Here is a 21,254-nt window from a genome sequence, read left to right as displayed (position 1 = left end):
CCCCATAGAGCCCCATATCCACCCCATAGAGCCCCATGTCCGCCCCATAGAGCCCCATATCTGCCCCATAGAGCCCTATAGATCCCCATAGAACCCCATAGAGCCCCATATCCACCCCATATCTGCCCCATTGTTTCCATACATCAAGGAACCTCCTGTTGATCTCGTAGATGATCTCGAGGTGCCGGGGCAGCAGCGCCTCCAGGAGCCCGACCGGCCACCGCTCCATAGAGCCCCATAGAGCCCCATATCTGCCCCATAGAACCCCATAGAGCCCCATAGACACCATGTCCACCCCATAGAGCCCCATAGAGCCCCATAGAGCCCCATGTCCACCCCATAGAGCCCCAGGTCACCCCATAGAGCCCCATGTCCACCCCATAGAGCCCCATAGAGCCCCATAGAGACTCACAGAGACCCATAGACCCCATAGAGCCCCATGTCACCCTATAGAGCCTCATGTCCGCCCCATAGAGCCCCATAGACACCATGTCCACCCCATAGAGCCCTATAGATCCCCATAGATCCCCATGTTGCCCCATAGAGCCCCATATCCACCCCATATCTGCCCCATTGTTTCCATACATCGAGGAACCTCCTGTTGATCTCGTAGATGATCTCGAGGTGCCGGGGCAGCAGCGCCTCCAGGAGCCCGACCGGCCACCGCCCCATAGAGCCCCATAGAGACCCATATCTGCCCCATAGAGCCCCATAGATCCCCATAGAACCCCATAGAGCCCCATGTCTGCCCCATAGAGCCCTATAGATCCCCATAGAACCCCATAGAGCCCCATATCCGCCCCATAGAGCCCCATAGAGCCCCATATCTGCCCCATAGAGCCCTATAGATCCCCATAGAACCCCATAGAGCCCTATGTCTGCCCCATAGAGCCCTATAGATCCCCATAGAACCCCATAGAGCCCCATATCCACCCCATAGAGCCCCATGTCCGCCCCATAGAGCCCCATATCTGCCCCATAGAGCCCTATAGATCCCCATAGAGCCCCATGTCTGCCCCATAGAGCCCTATAGATCCCCATGTCCACCCCATAGAGCCCCATGTCTGCCCCATAGAGCCCTATAGATCTCCATAGAACCCCATGGAGCCCCATAGAGCCCCATAGATCCCCATGTCCACCCCATAGATCCCCATATCTTTGCCGTACATCGAGGAACCTCCTGTTGATCTCGTAGATGATCTCGAGGTGCCGGGGCAGCAGCGCCTCCAGGAGCCCGACCGGCCACCGCCCCATAGAGCCCCATAGAGCCCCATATCTGCCCCATAGAACCCCATGTCCACCCCATAGAGCCCCATGTCCACCCCATAGAGACCCAGGTCACCCCATAGAGCCTCATGTCCACCCCATAGAGCCCCATAGAGCCCCAGGTCACCCCATAGAGCCTCATGTCCACCCCATAGAGCCCCATAGAGCCCCATAGAGACCCACAGAGACCCATAGACCCCATAGAGCCCCATGTCACCCTATAGAGCCTCATGTCCGCCCCATAGAGCCCCATAGAGCCCCATAGAGCCCTATAGATCCCCATAGAACCCCATAGAGCCCCATAGAGCCCCATGGACCCCATAGAGCCCCATGTCACCCTATAGAGCCTCATGTCCGCCCCATAGAGCCCCATAGAGCCCCATAGATCCCCATAGAGCCCCATGTCCCCCCATGTCGCCCCATATCTGCCCCATAGAGCCCCATAGAACCCCATAGAGCCCCACAGAGCCCCATGTCGCCCCATAGAGCCCCATGTCCGCCCCATGTCCACCCCATAGAACCCCATAGAGCCCCATATCCGCCCCATAGCGTTTCCATACATCAAGGAACCTCCTGTTGATCTCGTAGATGATCTCGAGGTGCCGGGGCAGCAGCGCCTCCAGGAGCCCGACCGGCCACCGCTCCAGCGCCTCCGGCAGCACCGTGTGGTTGGTGTATGCGCATGTGCGGACTGTGATGTCCCACGCCTACGTGTGGGGCAGACCCATAGAGACAATGACCCATAGAGACACTGACCCATAGCCCTGCCCCATAGCAGCTGTGACCCATAGCAGCTCTGCCCCATAGCGGCTATGACCCATAGCAGCTGTGACACATAGTGGCAATGACCCATAGCAGCACTGACCCATAGCGGTAATGACCCATAGAGACTCTGACCCATAGCCCTGCCCCATAGCAGCTGTGACCCATAGCAGCTGTGACCCATAGCCCTGACCCATAGCGGCTATGACCCATAGCACTGACCCATAGCAGCCCCATAGCACGTGCGCACCGTGATGTCCCACGCCTACATGTGGGGCAGACCCATAGCGGTAAGGACCCATAGCCCTGCCCCATAGCAGCCCTGCCCCATAGAGACACTGACCCATAACCCTGCCCCATAGCAGCCCCATAGCTCACATGCGAACCGTGATGTCCCACGCCTACGTGTGGGGCAGACCCATAGAGACACTGACCCATAGCGGTAATGACCCATAGAGACACTGACCCATAACCCTGCCCCATAGCAGCCCCATAGCTCACATGCGAACCGTGATGTCCCACGCCTACGTGTGGGGCAGACCCATAGAGACAATGACCCATAGAAACACTGACCCATAGCACTGCCCCATAGCACTGACCCATAGAGACACTGACCCATAGTGGTAATGACCCATAGAGACACTGACCCATAGCAACTGTGACCCATAGCCCTGCCCCATACCAGCCCCATAGCACGTGCAAACCGTGATGTCCCACGCCTACATGTGGGGCAGACCCATAGAGACAATGACCCATAGCGGTAATGACCCATAGAGACACTGACCCATAGCGGTAAGGACCCATAGAGACACTGACCCATAGCGGCAATGACCCATAGCCCTGCCCCATAGCACTAACCCATAGTGGCTATGACCCATACCACTGAGCCATAGCAGCAATGACCCATAGCCCTGCCCCATAGCATCTGTGACCCATAGTGGCACTGACCCATAGCAGCTCTGCCCCATAGCAGCCCCATAGCGCACGTGCAAACCATGATGTCCCATGCCTGCATGTGGGGCAGACACATAGAGACACTGACCCATAGCAATGACCCATAGAGACACTGACCCATAGCGGCACTGACCCATAGCTCTGCCCCATAGAGACACTGACCCATAGAGACACTGACCCATAGAGACACTGACCCATAGAGACACTGACCCATAGCAACTGTGACCCATAGCCCTGCCCCATAGCAGCCCCATAGCTCACATGCGAACCGTGATGTCCCACGCCTACGTGTGGGGCAGACCCATAGAGACAATGACCCATAGAGACAATGACCCATAGAGACAATGACCCATAGCGGTAATGACCCATAGAGACACTGACCCATAGCCCTGCCCCATAGCGGCAATTACCCATAGCACTGACCCATAGCCCTGACCCATAGCAGCTATGACCCATAGCACTGACCCATAGTCCTGACCCATAGCAGCTATGACCCATAGCACTGACCCATAGCAGTAAGGACCCATAGAGACACTGACCCATAGCCCTGCCCCATAGCAGCTCTGACCCATAGAGACACTGACCCATAGCACTGACCCATAGTGGTAAGGACCCATAGAGACACTGACCCATAGCCCTGCCCCATAGCAGCTCTGACCCATAGAGACACTGACCCATAGCACTGACCCATAGCGGTAAGGACCCATAGCAGCTGTGACCCATAGCCCTGCCCCATAGCAGCCCCATAGCACGTGCAAACCGTGATGTCCCACGCCTACATGTGGGGCAGACCCATAGCGGTAAGGACCCATAGCGGCAATGACCCATAGAGACACTGACCCATAGCAGCTGTGACCCATAGCCCTGCCCCATAGCAGCTGTGACACATAGCAGCCCCATAGCACACATCCGCACTGCGATGTCCCACACCTACATGTGGGGCAGACCCATGGAGGCTCAGACCCATAGCAGCCCCATAGCAGCTCTGCCCCACAGCAACCCTGCCCCATAGCAGACCCATAGCAGCCCCACAGCACCCCATAGTGCCCCATAGTGCCCCATAGCAGCCCTATAACACCCCATAGCGCCCCATAGCACCCCACAGTGCCCCACAGCAGCCCCATAGCACCCCATAGCAGCCCATAGTGCCCCATAGCGTGCCACAGTGCCCCATAGCCGCCCCATAGCGCCCTGTAGCGCCCCACAGCAGCCCTATAACACCCCATAGCAGCCCTATAGCGCCCCATAGCAGCCCTATAACACCCCATAGCAGCCCTATAACACCCCATAGCAGCCCTATAGCACCCCATAGTGCCCCATAGCAGCCCTATAACACTCCATAGCAGCCCTATAGCACCCCATAGCACCCCATAGTGCCCCATAGTGCCCCATAGCACCCCATAGTGCCCCATAGCAGCCCCATAGTGCCCCATAGCAGCCCCATAGCACCCCATAGCGCCCCATAGCAGCCCCACAGCACCCCATAGTGCCCCATAGCAGCCCCATAGCACCCCATAGCAGCCCTGTAGCACCCCATAGCACCCCATAGTGCCCCATAGCAGCCCTATAACACCCTATAGCAGCCCTATAGCACCCCGTAGCACCCCATAGTGCCCCATAGCGCCCCATAGCACCCCATAGTGCCCCATAGCACCCCATAGTGCCCCACAGCACCCCATAGCGCCCCACAGCAGCCCCATAGCACCCCACAGCACCCCATAGCTCCCCATAATGCCCCATAGCAGCCCCATAGCGCCCCATAGCAGCCCCATAGCGCGCCATAGTGCCCCATAGCAGCACCATAGTGCCCCGTAGCGCCCCATAGCAGCCCCACAGCACCCCATAGTGCCCCACAGCAACCCCATAGCACCCCATAGTGCCCCATAGCGCCCCATAGCACCCCATAGTGCCCCACAGCAGCCCCATAGTGCCCCATAGCAGCCCCATAGCACCCCATAGTGCCCCATAGCCCCCCACAGCAGCCCCATAGCAGCCCCATAGCGCCCCATAGCGCGCCACAGTGCCCCATAGCAGCCCCATAGTGTCCCGTAGCGCCCCATAGCAGCCCTATAACACCCCATAGCAGCCCTATAACAACCCATAGCAGCCCTATAGCACCCCATAGCACCCCATAGTGCCCCATAGTGCCCCATAGCAGCCCCATAGCACCCCATAGTGCCCCATAGCACCCCATAGTGCCCCACAGCAGCCCCATAGCAGCCCCATAGCGCCCCATAGCGCACCACAGTGCCCCATAGCAGCCCCATAGCGCCCTGTAGCGCCCCATAGCAGCCCTATAACACCCCATAGCAGCCCTATAACAACCCATAGCAGCCCTATAGCACCCCATAGCAGCCCTATAACACCCCACAGCAGCCCCATAGCACCCCATAGCAGCCCATAGTGCCCCATAGCGCGCCACAGTGCCCCATAGCCGCCCCATAGCGCCCTGTAGCGCCCCACAGCAGCCCTATAACACCCCATAGCAGCCCTATAGCGCCCCATAGCAGCCCTATAACACCCCATAGCAGCCCTATAACACCCCATAGCAGCCCTATAGCACCCCATAGTGCCCCATAGCAGCCCTATAACACTCCATAGCAGCCCTATAGCACCCCATAGCAGCCCTATAACACCCCATAGCAGCCCTATAACACTCAATAGCAGCCCTATAGCACCCCATAGCACCCCATAGTGCCCCACAGCAGTCCCATAGCAGCCCCATAGCGCCCCGTAGCGCCCCATAGCAGCCCTATAACACACCATAGTGCCCCATAGCACCCCATAGTGCCCCATAGCACCCCATAGCGCCCCATAGCAGCCCTATAGCACCCCATAGCGCCCCATAGCAGCCCCATATCGCACCTTATCCCAGCCCAGCTTCTCCTCGTCCACCAGGATGCGCATCAGCTCCGGGATGGCCAGAGACGGGTGCGTGTCGTTCAGCTGGATGGCAACCTACAACACGTGAGAACACGCGTGTAACACACGTGGAGCACACGGGGAACATGTGTGTAAAACACGTGATGAAAACACGTGTAATGGATGTGGGACACATGGGGAACACGCATGTAATGGACATGGAACATACGAGGAACACACGTTAACAGACGTGGGACACACAATGAACACGCATGTAACAGACATGGAACATATGAGGAACACACGTGTAATGGACGTGGGAGACATGGGGAACACACGTGTAACACACATGGATCACATGGGAACACATGTGTAACAGACATGGAACACATGAGTGACATGTGTGTAAAACATATGAAGAACACGCATGTAACAGACACGGAACATAGAGGAACATGCGTGTAACATGTGGAACACACAGGGCACACACACACAAACCACATGCTACACGTATGTTACACGCATGTCACCTTATCAGGGAATGCCTTGAACTGTGTCCTGATGGGGTCACACACACAGGTATGTTACATGTATGTCACACACATTACATGTATGTTACATGTATGTTAAACATATGTTGTTTGTATGTTACACATATGTTCCATGTATGTTCCATGTATGTCACCTTATCCGGGAAGGCCTCGAACTGTGTCCTGATGGGGTCACACACACGCACATTGCATGTATATCACACATATATCACACACTACATGTATGTTACACGTATGTTATATGTCACCTTATCAGGGAAGGCCTTGAAGTGTGTCCTGATGGGGTCACACACATGTATATATCACATATGTTACATGTATGTTACACGTACGTCACACATGTTACATGTATGTTACATGTATGTTACATGTATGTTACACAAATGCTACACGTATGTTACACATATGTCACCTAATCCGGGAAGGCCTCGAACTGTGTCCTGATGGGGTCACACACACACACATGTATATCACGCATATATAACACACATGTTACATGTATGGTACATGTATGTCACACATATGTCACACGTATGTGATCACTGTATCCGGGAATGCCTCGAACTGTGTCCTGTCAGGGTCACACACACACATTACATGTATATCACATGTATATCATACATATATCACACATATATCTCACATATGTCACACGTATGTCACACGTATGTTACATGTATGCCACCTTATCGGGGAAGGCCTCGAACTGTGTCCTGACGGGGTCACACAGACACACACTCACACACACATTACATGCATCTCACATGTATGTTACACATATATCACACACATGTTACATGTATGTTACGTGTATGTCACATGTATGTAATCACCTTATAGGGGAAGGCCTCGAACTGTGTCCTGACGGGGTCACACACACATTACAAACTCATTTCATACACATTACACACACGTTACATGTATGTCACATGCATGTCACGTATGTTACACGTATGTCACACGTATGTATGCCACCTTATCAGGGAAGGCCTCGAACTGTGTCCTGACCAGATCACACAGACACCACATGTATATCACACATATATCTCACATATATCTCATGTATGTTACACGTATGTCACACGTATGTAATCACCTTATCAGGGAAGGCCTCGAAATGTGTCCTGATGGGGTCACACACACACACAGGTATATCACTCACATATCACACGTATGTCACACGTATGTTACACGTATGTCACACGTATGTAATCACCTTATCAGGGAAGGCCTCAAACTGTGTCCTGACTGGGTCACACACACATTACATGTATATCACACATATGTCACACGTATGTAACATGTATGTTCCATGTATGTAATCACCTTATCAGGGAAGGCCTAGAACTGTGTCCTGACGGGGTCACACAGGCACCACATGTATGTTACACACACACACACACACACACAATATGTATGTTACATGTATGTAACACGTATGTCACATGTATGTCACACGTATGTAATCACCTTATCTGGGAAGGCCTCGAACTGTGTCCTGACTGGGTCATACACAGACACACACTCACATTGCATGTATATCACACACACATGTTACATGTATGTCACACGTATGTCACACGTATGTCACACGTATGTAATCACCTTATCTGGGAAGGCCTCAAACTGTGTCCTGACTGGGTCATACACAGACACACACACACATTACATGTATATCACATGTATGTTACACATATATCACACATATATCTCACATATGTAACACGTATGTTCCATGTATGTAATCACCTTATCAGGGAAGGCCTCAAACTGTGTCCTGACTGGATCACACAGACACCACATGTATACCACACATATATCTCACATACGTCACACGTATGTCACATGTATGTCACATGTATGTTACACGTATGTCACACGTATGTAATCACCTTATCAGGGAAGGCCTCGAACTGTGTCCTTACTGGGTCCCTGCTGCCGAACTTGGCGGATTTGAACCTTCGTACGACGTCGTGCAGCGTCGCAGCCACCACAAAGTACTCCTGCTTCAACCGCAGCTCCTTGCCCTCAAAGAACTGCAATACAGACCCATAGGGACCCATAGAGACCCATAGAGACCCATAGAGACCCATAGAGACCCATAGGGACACATAGAGAACCATAGAGACCCATAGCGACCCATAGCAGCCACCACAAAGTACTCCTGCTTCAGACGCAGCTCCTTGCCCTCAAAGAACTGCAATGACATGATAACACTGCCCCATAGAGACACATAGAGACCCATAGAGACCCATAGAGACCCATAGAGACCCATAGAGACCCATAGCAGCCACCACAAAGTACTCCTGCTTCAAACGCAGCTCCTTGCCCTCAAAGAACTGCAATACAGACCCATAGTGACCCATAGCGACACATAGGGAACCATAGGGAACCATAGAGACCCATAGAGACACATAGAGACCCATAGAGACCCATAGCGACCCATAGCTGCCCCATAGCACAGTGCTGCCCCATAGCGCCCCATAGCAGCCACCAGTCCTGCTTCAAACGCAGCTCCTTGCCCTCAAAGAACTGCAATGATAACCAGCCCCATAGCACAGTGCTGCCCCATAGCTGACCCATATCTGACCCATAGCTGACCCATAGAGACCCATAGCGACCCATAGCGACCAATAGAGACACACAGAGACCCACAGAGACACATAGCGACCCATAGCGACCCATAGTGACCCATAGAGACCCATAGCGACCCATAGAGATCCATAGAGACCCATAGCGACCCAGAGAGACACACAGAGACCCATAGAGACACATAGCGACCCATAGAGACCCATAGAGACCCATAGAGACCCATAGTGACCCATAGCAGCCACCACAAAGTACTCCTGCTTCAGCCGCAGCTCCTTGCCCTCAAAGAACTGCAATGACATGATAACACTGCCCCATAGAGACACATAGAGACCCATAGAGACACATAGAGACCCATAGAGATCCATAGAGACCCATACAGACCCATAGGGACACTTAGAGACACATAGGGACACATAGAGACCCATAGGGACACATAGAAATCCATAGGGACCCATAGAGATCCAAAGAGACCCATAGAGACCCATAGTGACCCATAGAGACCCATAGAGACCCATAGAGACCCATAGGGACCCATAGAGACCCATAGGGACCCATAGAGACCCATAGAGACCCATAGAGACCCATAGGGACCCATAGAGACCCATAGAGACCCATAGAGACCCATAGAGACCCATAGTGACCCATAGAGACCCATAGGGACACATAGAGACCCATAGAGACCCATAGAGACCCATAGCAGCCACCACAAAGTACTCCTGCTTCAACCGCAGCTCCTTGCCCTCAAAGAACTGCAATGATAGAGACACATAGAGACACATAGAGACCCATAGAGACCCATAGAGACCCATAGGGACACATAGGGACCCATAGCGACCCATAGAGACCCATAGAGACCCATAGCAGCCACCACAAAGTACTCCTGCTTCAGCCGCAGCTCCTTGCCCTCAAAGAACTGCAATAGAGACCCAGAGTGACCCATAGAGACCCATAGCGACCCATAGGGATCCATAGAGACCCATAGAGACCCATAGCAACCCATAGCAGCCACCACAAAGTACTCCTGCTTCAAACGCAGCTCCTTGCCCTCAAAGAACTGCAATACAGACCCATAGGGACCCATAGCGACCCATAGACACCCATAGAGACCCATAGTGACCCATAGAGACCCATAGGGACACATAGAGACCCATAGTGACCCATAGAGACACATAGAGACACATAGAGGCCCATAGAGACACATAGAGACCCATAGAGACCCATAGAGACCCATAGAGACCCATAGGGACCCATAGAGACCCATAGCGACCCAGAGAGACACACAGAGACCCATAGAGACACATAGCGACCCATAGAGACCCATAGCGACCCATAGCAGCCACCACTAAGTACTCCTGCTTCAACCGCAGCTCCTTGCCCTCAAAGAACTGCAATGATAATGTGACCCATAGAGACCCATGGTGACCCATAGCGCCCCATACCACCCCATATCTGCCCCATATCTCCTCATATCACCCCATAGCGCCCCATAGCACCCCATATGTGCCCCATAGCACCCCATATTGCCCTATAGCACCCCATTTCTGCCCCATACCATCCCATATCTGCCCCATAGCACCTCATATCACCTCATGTCACCCCATAGCACCCCATAGTGCCCCATAGCGCCCCATATCCGCCCCATATTGCCCTATAGCACCCCATTTCTGCCCTATATCATCCCATATCTGCCCTATAGCACCTCATATCACCCCACAGCACCCCACAGCGCCCCACAGAGCCCCATATCTGCCCCATATTTCCCCCTATGTGCCCCACATTGCCCCATAGCGCCTCACATTGTGCCCCATATTGCCCCCATAGCACCCCATATTGCCCCATATGTGCCCCATTTCTGCCCCATAACGCCCCATATTGCCCCATATCTGCCCCATATTGCCCCATAGCACCCCATATTGTCCCATATGTGCCCCATATTGCCCCATGGCACCGCATATCTGCCCGAAAGCACTCCATAGCACCCCATATCTGCCCCATATCACCTCATATTGCCCCCTATGTGCCCCACATCGCCCCATATCTGCCCCATACCACCCCATATCTGCCCCATATCACCTCATATCACCCCATAGCGCCCCATACTACCACCTATGTGCTCCATATTGCCCCAAAGCGCCCCATATGTGCCCCATTTCTGCCCCATAGCACCCCACATCACCCCATATCTGCCCCATATCGCCCCCTATGTGCCCCCCATTGCCCCCCACGTGTTTACATACATTGTCATTGGGGTACAGCACCCTGGAGATGTTCTCAGCCAGGTTCCGGTCCAGCACGGCCTGGATGTAACCGCCCACATTGACTGCGGGAACAGCCAATCAGAGGGGACGAACCAAACATTGACCGCGGGCGCAGCCAATCAGAGGGGACGAGACAAAAACAGGGCAGGGGCTTTGTGGGAGAGGGGGCGGAGCTTAAAGGGACGGAGCTTAAATGGGCGGGGCTTAAAGGGGGCGGGGCTTGTAACCGCCCACATTGACTGTGGGCACAGCCAATCAGAAGGGACGAACCAAATATTGACCGCGGGCGCAGCCAATCAGAGGGGCTGAGACAAAAACGGGGTGGGGGCTTTGTGGGAGAGGGGGCGGGGCTTAAAGGGGGCGGGGCTTGTTTGGGTGGGGCTTAAAGGGGGTGGGGCTTATTGGGGGGCAGGGCTTAATGGGGCGGGGCTTAATGGGGGTGGGACTTGATTGGGTGGGGCTCAATGGGGCAGGGCTTAAAGAGGGCGGGGCTTAAAGGGGGCGGGGCTTAATGGGGGAGGGGCTTAAAGGGGGCGGGGCTTAAGCGGGGGTGGGGCTTAAAAGGGGGCGGAGCGTAATGGGGGTGGGGCTTAAAGAGGGCGGGGCTTAATGGGGGTGGGGTTTTTTGGCTGGGGCTTAATGGGGGCGGGGTTGAAGCTTAATGGGGGCGGGGCTTAATGGGGTTGGGGCTTATTGGGGCGGGGCTTAATGGGGGTGGGGCTTAATGGCGGCGGGGCTTTTTGGCTGGGGGTGGGGCTTAATAGGGGCGGGGCATAATGGGGGTGAGGTTTGTGATGGGGTGTGGATTTTGTGGGCGTGGCTTTGTGATGGGTGTGGCTTTTTAGGGCGTGGTTTAAGATGGGGCGTGGCTTGTGGGTGTGGTTTAGGATAGGGTGTGCCTTGTGATGGGGCATGGCTTTTGAGGGTGTGGCTTTATAGGGTGTGGTTTAGGATGGGGCGTGGCTTGCGGGCGTGGTTTAAGATGGGACGTGGCTTGTGATGGGGCGTGGCTTTTTAGGGTGTGGTTTAAGATGGGGCGTGGCTTGCAATGGGGCGTGGCATTTTAGGGCATGTTTATTTAGGGCATTGTTTAAGATGGGATGTGGCTTGTAATGGGGCGTGGCTTCTGTGGGCGTGGCATTTTAGGGCGTGGTTTAAGATGGGATGGGGCTTGTGATGAGGCGTGGCATTTGAGGGCTTGTTTTTTAGGGCATGTTTTTTTAGGGTGTGGTTTTTTAGGGCGTGGTTTAACATGGGGTGTGGCTTGTGATGGGGCGTGGCTTTTTAGGGCGTGGTTTAGGCTGGGGTGGGGCATTTTAGGGCATGGTTTACAAAGGGGCGTAGCTTGTGGGCATGGTTAAAGATGGGGTGTGGCTTGTGATGGGGCGTGGCTTTTTAGGGCATGGTTTAGGATGGGGTGTGGTTTTTTAGGGCGTGGCTTAAGATGGGGCGTGGTTTAAGATGAGGTGTGGCTCTGTGATGGGCCGTGGCTTTTTAGGGCGTGGCTTAAGATGGGGCGGGGCTTGTGATGGGGCGTGGCTTTATAGGGCGTGGTTTAAGATGGGGTGTGGCTTGTGTTGGGGCGAAGCTTATGATGGGGTGTGGTTTAACATGGGCGTGGCTTTGTGATGGGGTGTGGCATTTTAGGGCGTGGTTTAAGCTGGGGGCTTGTGATGGGGTGTGGCTTTTTAGGGCGTGTTTTAAGATGGGGCGTGGCTTTGTGAGTGGGACTTTGTAATGGGGTGTGGCTTAAGAGTGGGCGTGGCTTGTGATGGGGTGTGGCATTTTAGGGCGTGGTTTAAGATGGGGCATGGTTTGCGACGGGTGTGGCTTTTTAGGGCGTGGTTTAATATGGGGTTTGGTTGTGATGGGGCGTGGCTTTTTAGGGCATGGTTTAGGATGGGGCATCGCTTGTGGGCGTGACTTGTAATAGGGCATGGCATTTGAGGGCGTGGTTTAGGATGGGGAGTGGCTTTTTAGGGCGTGGTTTAATATGGGGTTTGGTTCTGATGGGGTGTGGCTTTTTAGGGCATGGTTTAAGATGGGGCGTGGTTTGTGATGGGTGTGGGTTTTTAGGGCGTGGTTTAATAAGGGGTTTGATTGTGATGGGGCGTGGCTTAATAGGGCGTGGTTTAGGATGCGGAGTGGCTTTTTAGGGCATGGTTTAAGATGGGGTTTGTGACAGGGCCTGGCTTTTTAGGGTGTGTTTTAGGATGGGGCGTGGCTTTTTTGGGCGTGTTTTAGGATGGGGCGTGGCTTGTGGGCGTGGTTTATTATAGGGTTTGATTGTGATGGGGCCTGGCTTTTTAGGGCATGGTTAAAGATGGGGCGTGGCTTTTAGGGCGTGGTTTATTATAGGGTTTGATTGTGATGGGGCGTGGCTTTATAGGGCGTGGTTTATTATAGGGTTTGATTGTGATGGGGCGTGGCTTTATAGGGCGTGGTTTATTATAGGGTTTGATTGTGATGGGGTGTGGCTTTATAGGGCGTGGTTTAATATGGGGTTTGATTGTGATGGGGTGTGGCTTTATAGGGCGTGGTTTATTATAGGGTTTGATTGTGATGGGGTGTGGCTTTATAGGGCGTGGTTTATTATGGGGTTTGATTGTGATGGGGTGTGGCTTTATAGGGCGTGGTTTATTATAGGGTTTGATTGTGATGGGGTGTGGCTTTATAGGGCGTGGTTTAGGATGGGGTTTGATTGTGATGGGGTGTGGCTTTATAGGGCGTGGTTTATTATAGGGTTTGATTGTGATGGGGCGTGGCTTTATAGGGCGTGGTTTAATATGGGGTGTGGCTTTATAGGGCGTGCTTTATTATAGGGTTTGATTGTGATGGGGTGTGGCTTTATAGGGCGTGGTTTAATATGGGGTTTGGTTGTGATGGGGTGTGGCTTTATAGGGCGTGGTTTAATATGGGGTTTGGTTGTGATGGGGTGTGGCTTTATAGGGCGTGGTTTAGGATGGGGTTTGATTGTGATGGGGTGTGGCTTTATAGGGCGTGGTTTATTATAGGGTTTGATTGTGATGGGGCGTGGCTTTATAGGGCGTGGTTTAGGATGGGGTGTGGCTTGTAATAGAGCGTGGCATTTGAGGGCGTGGTTTAGGATGGGGCGTGGCTTTTTAGGGCGTGGTTTAATATGGGGTTTGATTGTGATGGGGTGTGGCTTTATAGGGCATGGTTTAATAAGGGGTTTGATTGTGATGGGGTGTGGCTTTATAGGGCGTGGTTTAATATGGGGTGTGGCTTTATAGGGCGTGGTTTAATATGGGGTTTGATTGTGATGGGGTGTGGCTTTATAGGGCGTGGTTTAATATGGGGTTTGATTGTGATGGGGCGTGGCTTTATAGGGCGTGGTTTAATATGGGGTTTGATTGTGATGGGGTGTGGCTTTATAGGGCGTGGTTTAATATGGGGTTTGGGGGCTTGGGGTTGGTGGTTTCAGTGGTGGCTTTGGGGATTTTGGGGTTATTTGGGGGTTGTGGTTTTGGGGTCAGGGTTTGGGGTTTTGGGGTTTAAGGGCTGAGCTGTAGGGCTGGGTTTGGGGTTTATGGGGTTGAGGGTTTGGGATTGGGGTTATGGGGCTTTGGGGCAGGAATTGGGGTTTTGGGGTTTATGGGGTTGAGGGTTTGGGGTTGGGGTTATGGGGCTTTGGGGCAGGAATTGGGGTTTGGGGGTTTATGGGGTTGAGGGTTTGGGGTTGGGGTTATGGGGTTTGGGGCTTTGGGGCGGGAATTGGTGTCTGGGGGTTTATGGGGCTGGGGGTTGAGGCTTTAAAGTTTAGAGTCTGAACTTTAGGATTTGGGGTTTTGGGGTTTGGGGTTTGGGGGCTGAGGCTTTGGCGTTTAGGGTTTGGGCTTTGGGGTTGAGGGGTGGAGTTTGGGGTTGGAATTGGGCTTTGGGGTTGGTGAATGGGGTTTTGGGGTTGGATTTGGGGTTTTGGGGTTGGAATTGGGCTTTGGGGTTGGTGAATGGGGTTTTGGGGTTGGATTTGGGGTTTTGGGGTTGGAATTGGGCTTTGGGGTTGGTGAATGGAGTTTTGGGGTTGGATTTGGGGTTTTGGGGTTGGAATTGGGGTTTGGGGTTGGATTTGGGGTTTTGGGCTTTGGGGTTGGAGTTTAGGGTTTGGGCTTTGGGACTCAGGGTTTGGGGATTTTGGGGTTGGAATGGGGTTTGGGGTTGGTGGATGGGGTTTGGGGATTTTGGGGTTGATGAATGGGGTTTGGGGTTGGTGAATGGGGTTTGGGGATTTTGGGGTTGGTGAATGGGGTTTTGGGGTTTGGGGATTTTGGGGTTGATGAATGGGGTTTGGGGTTGGTGAATGGGGTTTTGGGGTTTGGGGATTTTGGGGTTGATGAATGGGGTTTGGGGTTTGGGGATTTTGGGGTTGGAATGGGGTTTGGGGTTGGTGAATGGGATTTTGGGGTTTGGGGTTGGAGTTTAGGGTTTGGGGGCTTTGGGGTTTGGAGTCTGGGCCATTTTTGGGGCAATTTGGGCCATGTTTTGGGTTGACTTGGGTATTTTGGGCCATTTTGGGGGCGATCTGGGTAATTTTGGGGTGATTTGGGCCATTTTGGGGTTGATCTGGATCAATTTGGGGGCGATCTGGGCCATTTTTGGGTCGATTTTGGCCATTTTTGGGGCAATTTGGGCCATTTTTTGGGTTGACTTGGGCAATTTGGGCCATTTTTGGGGTGATCTGGGCCATTTTGGGGGTGATTTTGGTCATTTTTGGGGTGATTTTGGTCATTTTGGGGGCAATTTTGGTCATTCTGGGGGCAAGTTGGGTCATATTTGGGTCGGCTTTGGGCATTTTGGGGGTGATTTGGGCCATTTTGGGGTCAATTTGGATCAATCTGGGGGCAATTTGGGTCATTTTGGGGGTAAATTGGGCCATTTTGGGGGCAATTTGGGCCATTTAGGGGTTGACTTTGGCCATTTTTGGGGCAATTTGGGCCATTTTTTGGGTTGACTTGGGCAATTTGGGCCATTTTTGGGGCAATCTCGGAAATTTTGGGGTGATTTGGGCCATTTTGGGAGCTATTTGGGCCATTTTTTGGTCGATTTTGGCCATTTTGGAGGCAATTTCGGCCATTTTTGGGGCGATTTTGGTCATTTTGGGGGCAATTTGGGTCATATTTGGGTCGGCTTTGGGCATTTTTGGGGGTGATTTGGGCCATTTTGGGGTTGATCTGGATCAATTTGGGAGCAATTTTGGCCATTTTTGGGTTGATTTTGGCCATTTTTGGGTCAATATTGGCCATTTTTGGGTCAATATTGGCCATTTTTGGGTCGATTTTGGCCATTTTTGGGGTAATTTGTGTCATTTTTGGTGCTTACAGTCCTTCAGGTTGAAGTCATTGGGTGCTCGTGCAGACCACAGCCTCATGGTGTTCACCGTGTTGTTCCTGTATCCCGGCACTGGTGTGTCGTACGGCAGCGCCAGAACCACCTGCGTGTGCAACACACGCGTGTGAGACCCCAATATCCCCATAGGATACAATGGGACCCCATAGGATCCAATGAGGCCCCATAGAATACAATGGGACCCCATAGGACCCCATCTGACCCCATAGGATCCAATGAGGCCCCATAGAACCCTATCTGACCCCATAGGATCCAATGAGGCCCCATAGGACCCCATCTGACCCCATAGGATCCAATGAAGCCCCATAGGACCCCATCTGACCCCATAGGATCCAATGAGGCCCCATAGGACCCCATCTGACCCCATAGGATCCAATGAGGCCCCATAGAACCCTATCTGACCCCATAGGATCCAATGAGGCCCCATAGGACCCTATCTGACCCCATAGGATCCAATGAGGCCCCATAGGACCCTATCTGACCCCATAGGATCCAATGAGGCCCCATAGGATCCAATGAGGCCCCATAGGACCCCATCTGACCCCATAGGATCCAATGAGGCCCCATAGGACCCCATCTGACCCCATAGGATCCAATGAGACCCCATAGAACCCTATCTGACCCCATAGGATCCAATGAGGCCCCATAGGACCCTATCTGACCCCATAGGATCCAATGAGGCCCCATAGGACCCCATCTGACCCCATAGGATCCAATGAGGCCCCATAGAACCCCATCTGACCCCATAGGATCCAATGAGGCCCCATAGAACCCCATCTGACCCCATAGGATCCAATGGGACCCCATAGGATCCAATGAGGCCCCATAGAACCCCATCTGACCCCATAGGATCCAATGAGGCCCCATAGGATCCAATGAGGCCCCATAGAACCCCATCTGACCCCATAGGATCCAATGAGGCCCCATAGAACCCTATCTGACCCCATAGGATCCAATGAGGCCCCATAGGATCCAATGAGGCCCCACAGAACCCTATCTGACCCCATAGGATCCAATGGGGCCCCATAGGACCCCATCTGACCCCATAGGACCCCACAGACCTCCCATAGGATGCCATGGGACCCCATAGGACACCATCTGACCCCATAGAAACACACAGAGACCCCATAGGACACCATACAGACCCCATGGGATCCAATGGGACCCCATAGGACCCCATATAGACCCAATGGGACCAAACAGGACCCCATCTGACTCCATAGAAACCCACAGAGACCCCATAGAACACCATAGGACCCCATCTGACCCCATAGGACCCCACAGACACCTTATAGGACCCCATGGGACACCATATAGACCCAATGGGACCCCATAGGACCCCATCTGACCCCATAGGACGCCATCTGACTCCATAGGATCCCACAGAGACCCCATATAGACCAAATGGGACCACATAGGACCCCATATAGACCCCATGGGAACCCATGGGACCCCATATAGACCCCATGGGACCCCACAGAGACCCCATAGAACCATATCAACCCCCTTGCACACTCACCCTGCTCACCCCCCCTTGCACACTCACCCCTCCCACCTCCCTTTGCACACTCACCCCTCCACACTTGCACACTCACCCCTCCCACCCCATCACCCCCCTTGCACACTCACCCCCATTGCCCCCCCTTGCACACTCACCCCTACCCACCTTGTTGCACACTCCCCCATTGCAATCACCCCTCCCACCCCCCCTTACACACTCACCCCCCACTTGCACACTCATCCCCCTTGCACACTCACCCCATCACCCCCTTGCACACTCACTCCTCAAACCCATCCCTCCCAGCCCCCCATTGCACACTCACCCCTCCACCCCCCTTACACTCAGCCCCACTTGCACACTCATCCCCCTTGCACACTCACCCCACTACCCCCCTTACACTCACCCCCACTTGCACGCTCACCCTATTACCCCCTTGCACACTCACCCCCCACTTGCACACTCATCCCACTTGCACACTCACCCTATTACCTCCCTTACACACTCACCCCCCTTGCACACTCACCCCATTACCCCTCCACTTGCATACTCACCCCCATGCCCCCCCTTGCACACTCCCCACCCCCCTTGCACACTCACACTCCTTGCACACCCACCCCCCTTGCACACTCACTCCTCACACCCATCCCTCCCAGCCCCCCACTGCACACTCACCCCTCCACCCCCACTCTTGCACACTCACCCCTCCCACCCTCCCTTACACACTCACTCCCCACTCGCACACCCATCCCCCTTGCACACTCACCCCATCACCCCCCTTGCACACTCATCCCCCTTGCACACTCACCCCATTACCCTCCCTTGCATACTCACCCCCATGCCCCCCTTGCACACTCCCTCTTCCCTCCTCCTTTTCACACTCACCCCATCACCCCCCTTGCACACTCATCCCCCTTACATGCTCACTCCATTACCCCCCCTTGCACACTCACCCCTCCCACCCTCCTGCCCCCTCCAGGCCCCACCTTGCACACTCACCCCATTACCCCCCTTGCACACTCACCCTCCCACCCCCACTCTTGCACACTCACCCCTCCCACCCCATTGCCTCCCCTTGCACACTCACCCCTCCACCCCCCTTGCACTAACCCTTCTCCACTTGCACACTCATCCCTCCCACCTCAACGCCCCCCTTACACACTCACCCCTCCATCCCCCTTACATTCACCCCACCCCCCCTTGCACACTCACCCCCATGCCCCCCTTGCACACTCACTCTTCCCTCCCCCTTTGCACACTCACCCCATTACCCCCCATTGCACACTCACCTCCCCCTTGCACACTCATCCCCTTTGCACACTCACCCCACACTTGCACACTCATCCCCATTGCACACTCACCCCCATTTCCCTCTTGCACACTCACCCCATAACCCCCCCTTGCACACTCACCTTATTGCTCCCCCCTTGCACACTCACCCCATAACCCCCCCTTGCACACTCACCTTATTGCTCCCCCCTTGCACACTCACCCCATAACCCCCCCTTGCACACTCACCCCATTGCTCCCCCCTTGCACACTCACTCCTCACCCTCACCCCTCCCACCCCCCCTTACACACTCACCCCCCTTACATGCTCATCCCATTACCCCCCCTTGCACACTCACCCCTCCCACCCTCCTGCCCCCTCCATGCCCCCCCTTGCACACTCCCCCCCCCCCTTGCACACCTGTGTGTCCAGCCACTTGGCCCCGTCGTGCGAGTGCTCCACGCGCCCATAGAAGTGCACAGGGATGGTGTACTCGGGCCTGGCTTTCTCCCATGGGTTCCCATAGCGCAGCCAGTCGTCGGCCTCCTCCACCTGCGGGAAACAACGACCCCATACAGACCCCATACAGACCCCATAGCGACCCCATAGCGACCCCATAGCGAACCCATAGGGACCCCATAGCGACACCATAGGAGCCCATGCAGACCCCATAGCGACCCCAAAGGGAACCCATAGGGAGCCCATAGGGAACCATAGGGACCCCATAGGGACCCCATAGAGACCCCATAGCGAGCCCATAGGGAGCCCATACAGACCCCATAGCGACCCCAAAGGGAACCCATAGGGAGCCCATAGGGAACCATAGGGAACCCATAGGGAGCCCATAGCGAGCCCATACAGACCCCATACTGACCCCATAGGGAGCCCATAGAGACACTATAGAGACCCCATAGCAAGCCCATAGGGAGCCCATACAGACCCCATAGCAACCCCATAGGGACCCCATAGGGAGCCCATAGCGAGCCCATAGCGACCCCATAGGGAGCCCATACAGACCCCATAGCAACCCCATAGCGACACCATAGGGAGCCCATAGCGAACCCATAAGGACCCCATAGGGAGCCCATACAGACCCCATAGCGACACCATAGAGACCCCATAGAGACCCCATAGAGACCCCATAGGGAGCCCATACAAACCCCATAGTGACCCCATAGGGAGCCCATACAGACCTCATAGGGAGCCCATACAGACCCCATATTGACCCCATAGCGAGCCCATACAGACCTCATAGGGAGCCAGTAGGGAGCCTATACAGACCCCATACAGACCCCATAGTGACTCCCATAGGGAGCCCATACAGACCCCATAGGGACCCCATACAAACCCCATAGCGACCCCATAGGGAGCCCATACAGACCCCATATTGCCCCATAGAGATCCCATACTGACCTCATAGGGAGCCCATAGCGACCCCATAGGGAGCCAATAGGGAGAACATACAGACCCCATAATGACCCCATAGGGACCCCATAACGACCCCATAGTGACCCCATAGTGACCCCATAACGACCCCATAGCGAGCCCATACAGACCCCATAGGGAGCCCATAGGAAGCCAATAGGGAGCTCATACAGAGCCCATAATGACCTCAAAGGGACCCCATAGGGACCCCATAGCAACCCCATAGGGAGCCCATAGCGACCCCATAGGGAGCCAATAGGGAGCCCATACAGACCCCATAGCGACCCCATAGAGACCCCATAGCGAGCCAGTAGGGAGCCTATACAGACCCCATAGCAACCCCATAGCGACCCCATAGGGAGCCCATAGAGACCCCATACAGACCCCATAGAGACACTATACTGACCCCATAGCGACCCCATAGGGACCCCATAACGAGCCCATACAGA

The 21,254-nt window shown here is 54.2% G+C and overlaps 1 protein-coding gene across 10 annotated transcripts in view; it reads right to left on the bottom strand.

The window, feature by feature from the left end:
- Window positions 1–21,254, bottom strand: part of PYGM (glycogen phosphorylase, muscle associated) — a 75,255-nt gene that overhangs the window by 36,596 nt on the left and 17,405 nt on the right. For 7 of the 10 annotated variants that reach the window (XM_085534692.1, XM_085534687.1, XM_085534691.1 and 4 more), the window contains 6 exons: window positions 19,801–19,932; window positions 16,586–16,697; window positions 11,225–11,307; window positions 8,288–8,431; window positions 5,848–5,940; window positions 1,827–1,973 (listed from right to left, as the gene is read on the bottom strand). In XM_085534692.1, the coding sequence (XP_085390818.1) occupies window positions 1,827–1,973; window positions 5,848–5,940; window positions 8,288–8,431; window positions 11,225–11,307; window positions 16,586–16,697; window positions 19,801–19,932 (711 nt within the window). Of the gene's footprint in view, window positions 1–142; window positions 245–1,826; window positions 1,974–5,847; window positions 5,941–6,643; window positions 6,669–7,370; window positions 7,459–8,287; window positions 8,432–11,224; window positions 11,308–16,585; window positions 16,698–19,800; window positions 19,933–21,254 lie in introns of those variants that run through there. The other 3 variants (XM_085534694.1, XM_085534695.1, XM_085534696.1) reach the window with 3 other exon arrangements.

Source organism: Coturnix japonica, unplaced genomic scaffold (genome assembly GCF_054131305.1).
Source record: "Coturnix japonica strain WE unplaced genomic scaffold, WE-NBRP24 Scf096, whole genome shotgun sequence".
Classification (NCBI taxonomy): domain Eukaryota; kingdom Metazoa; phylum Chordata; class Aves; order Galliformes; family Phasianidae; genus Coturnix; species Coturnix japonica.
Note: the sequence above shows the minus strand (reverse complement) of the source record. Positions and strands in the feature narration are given on the sequence as shown.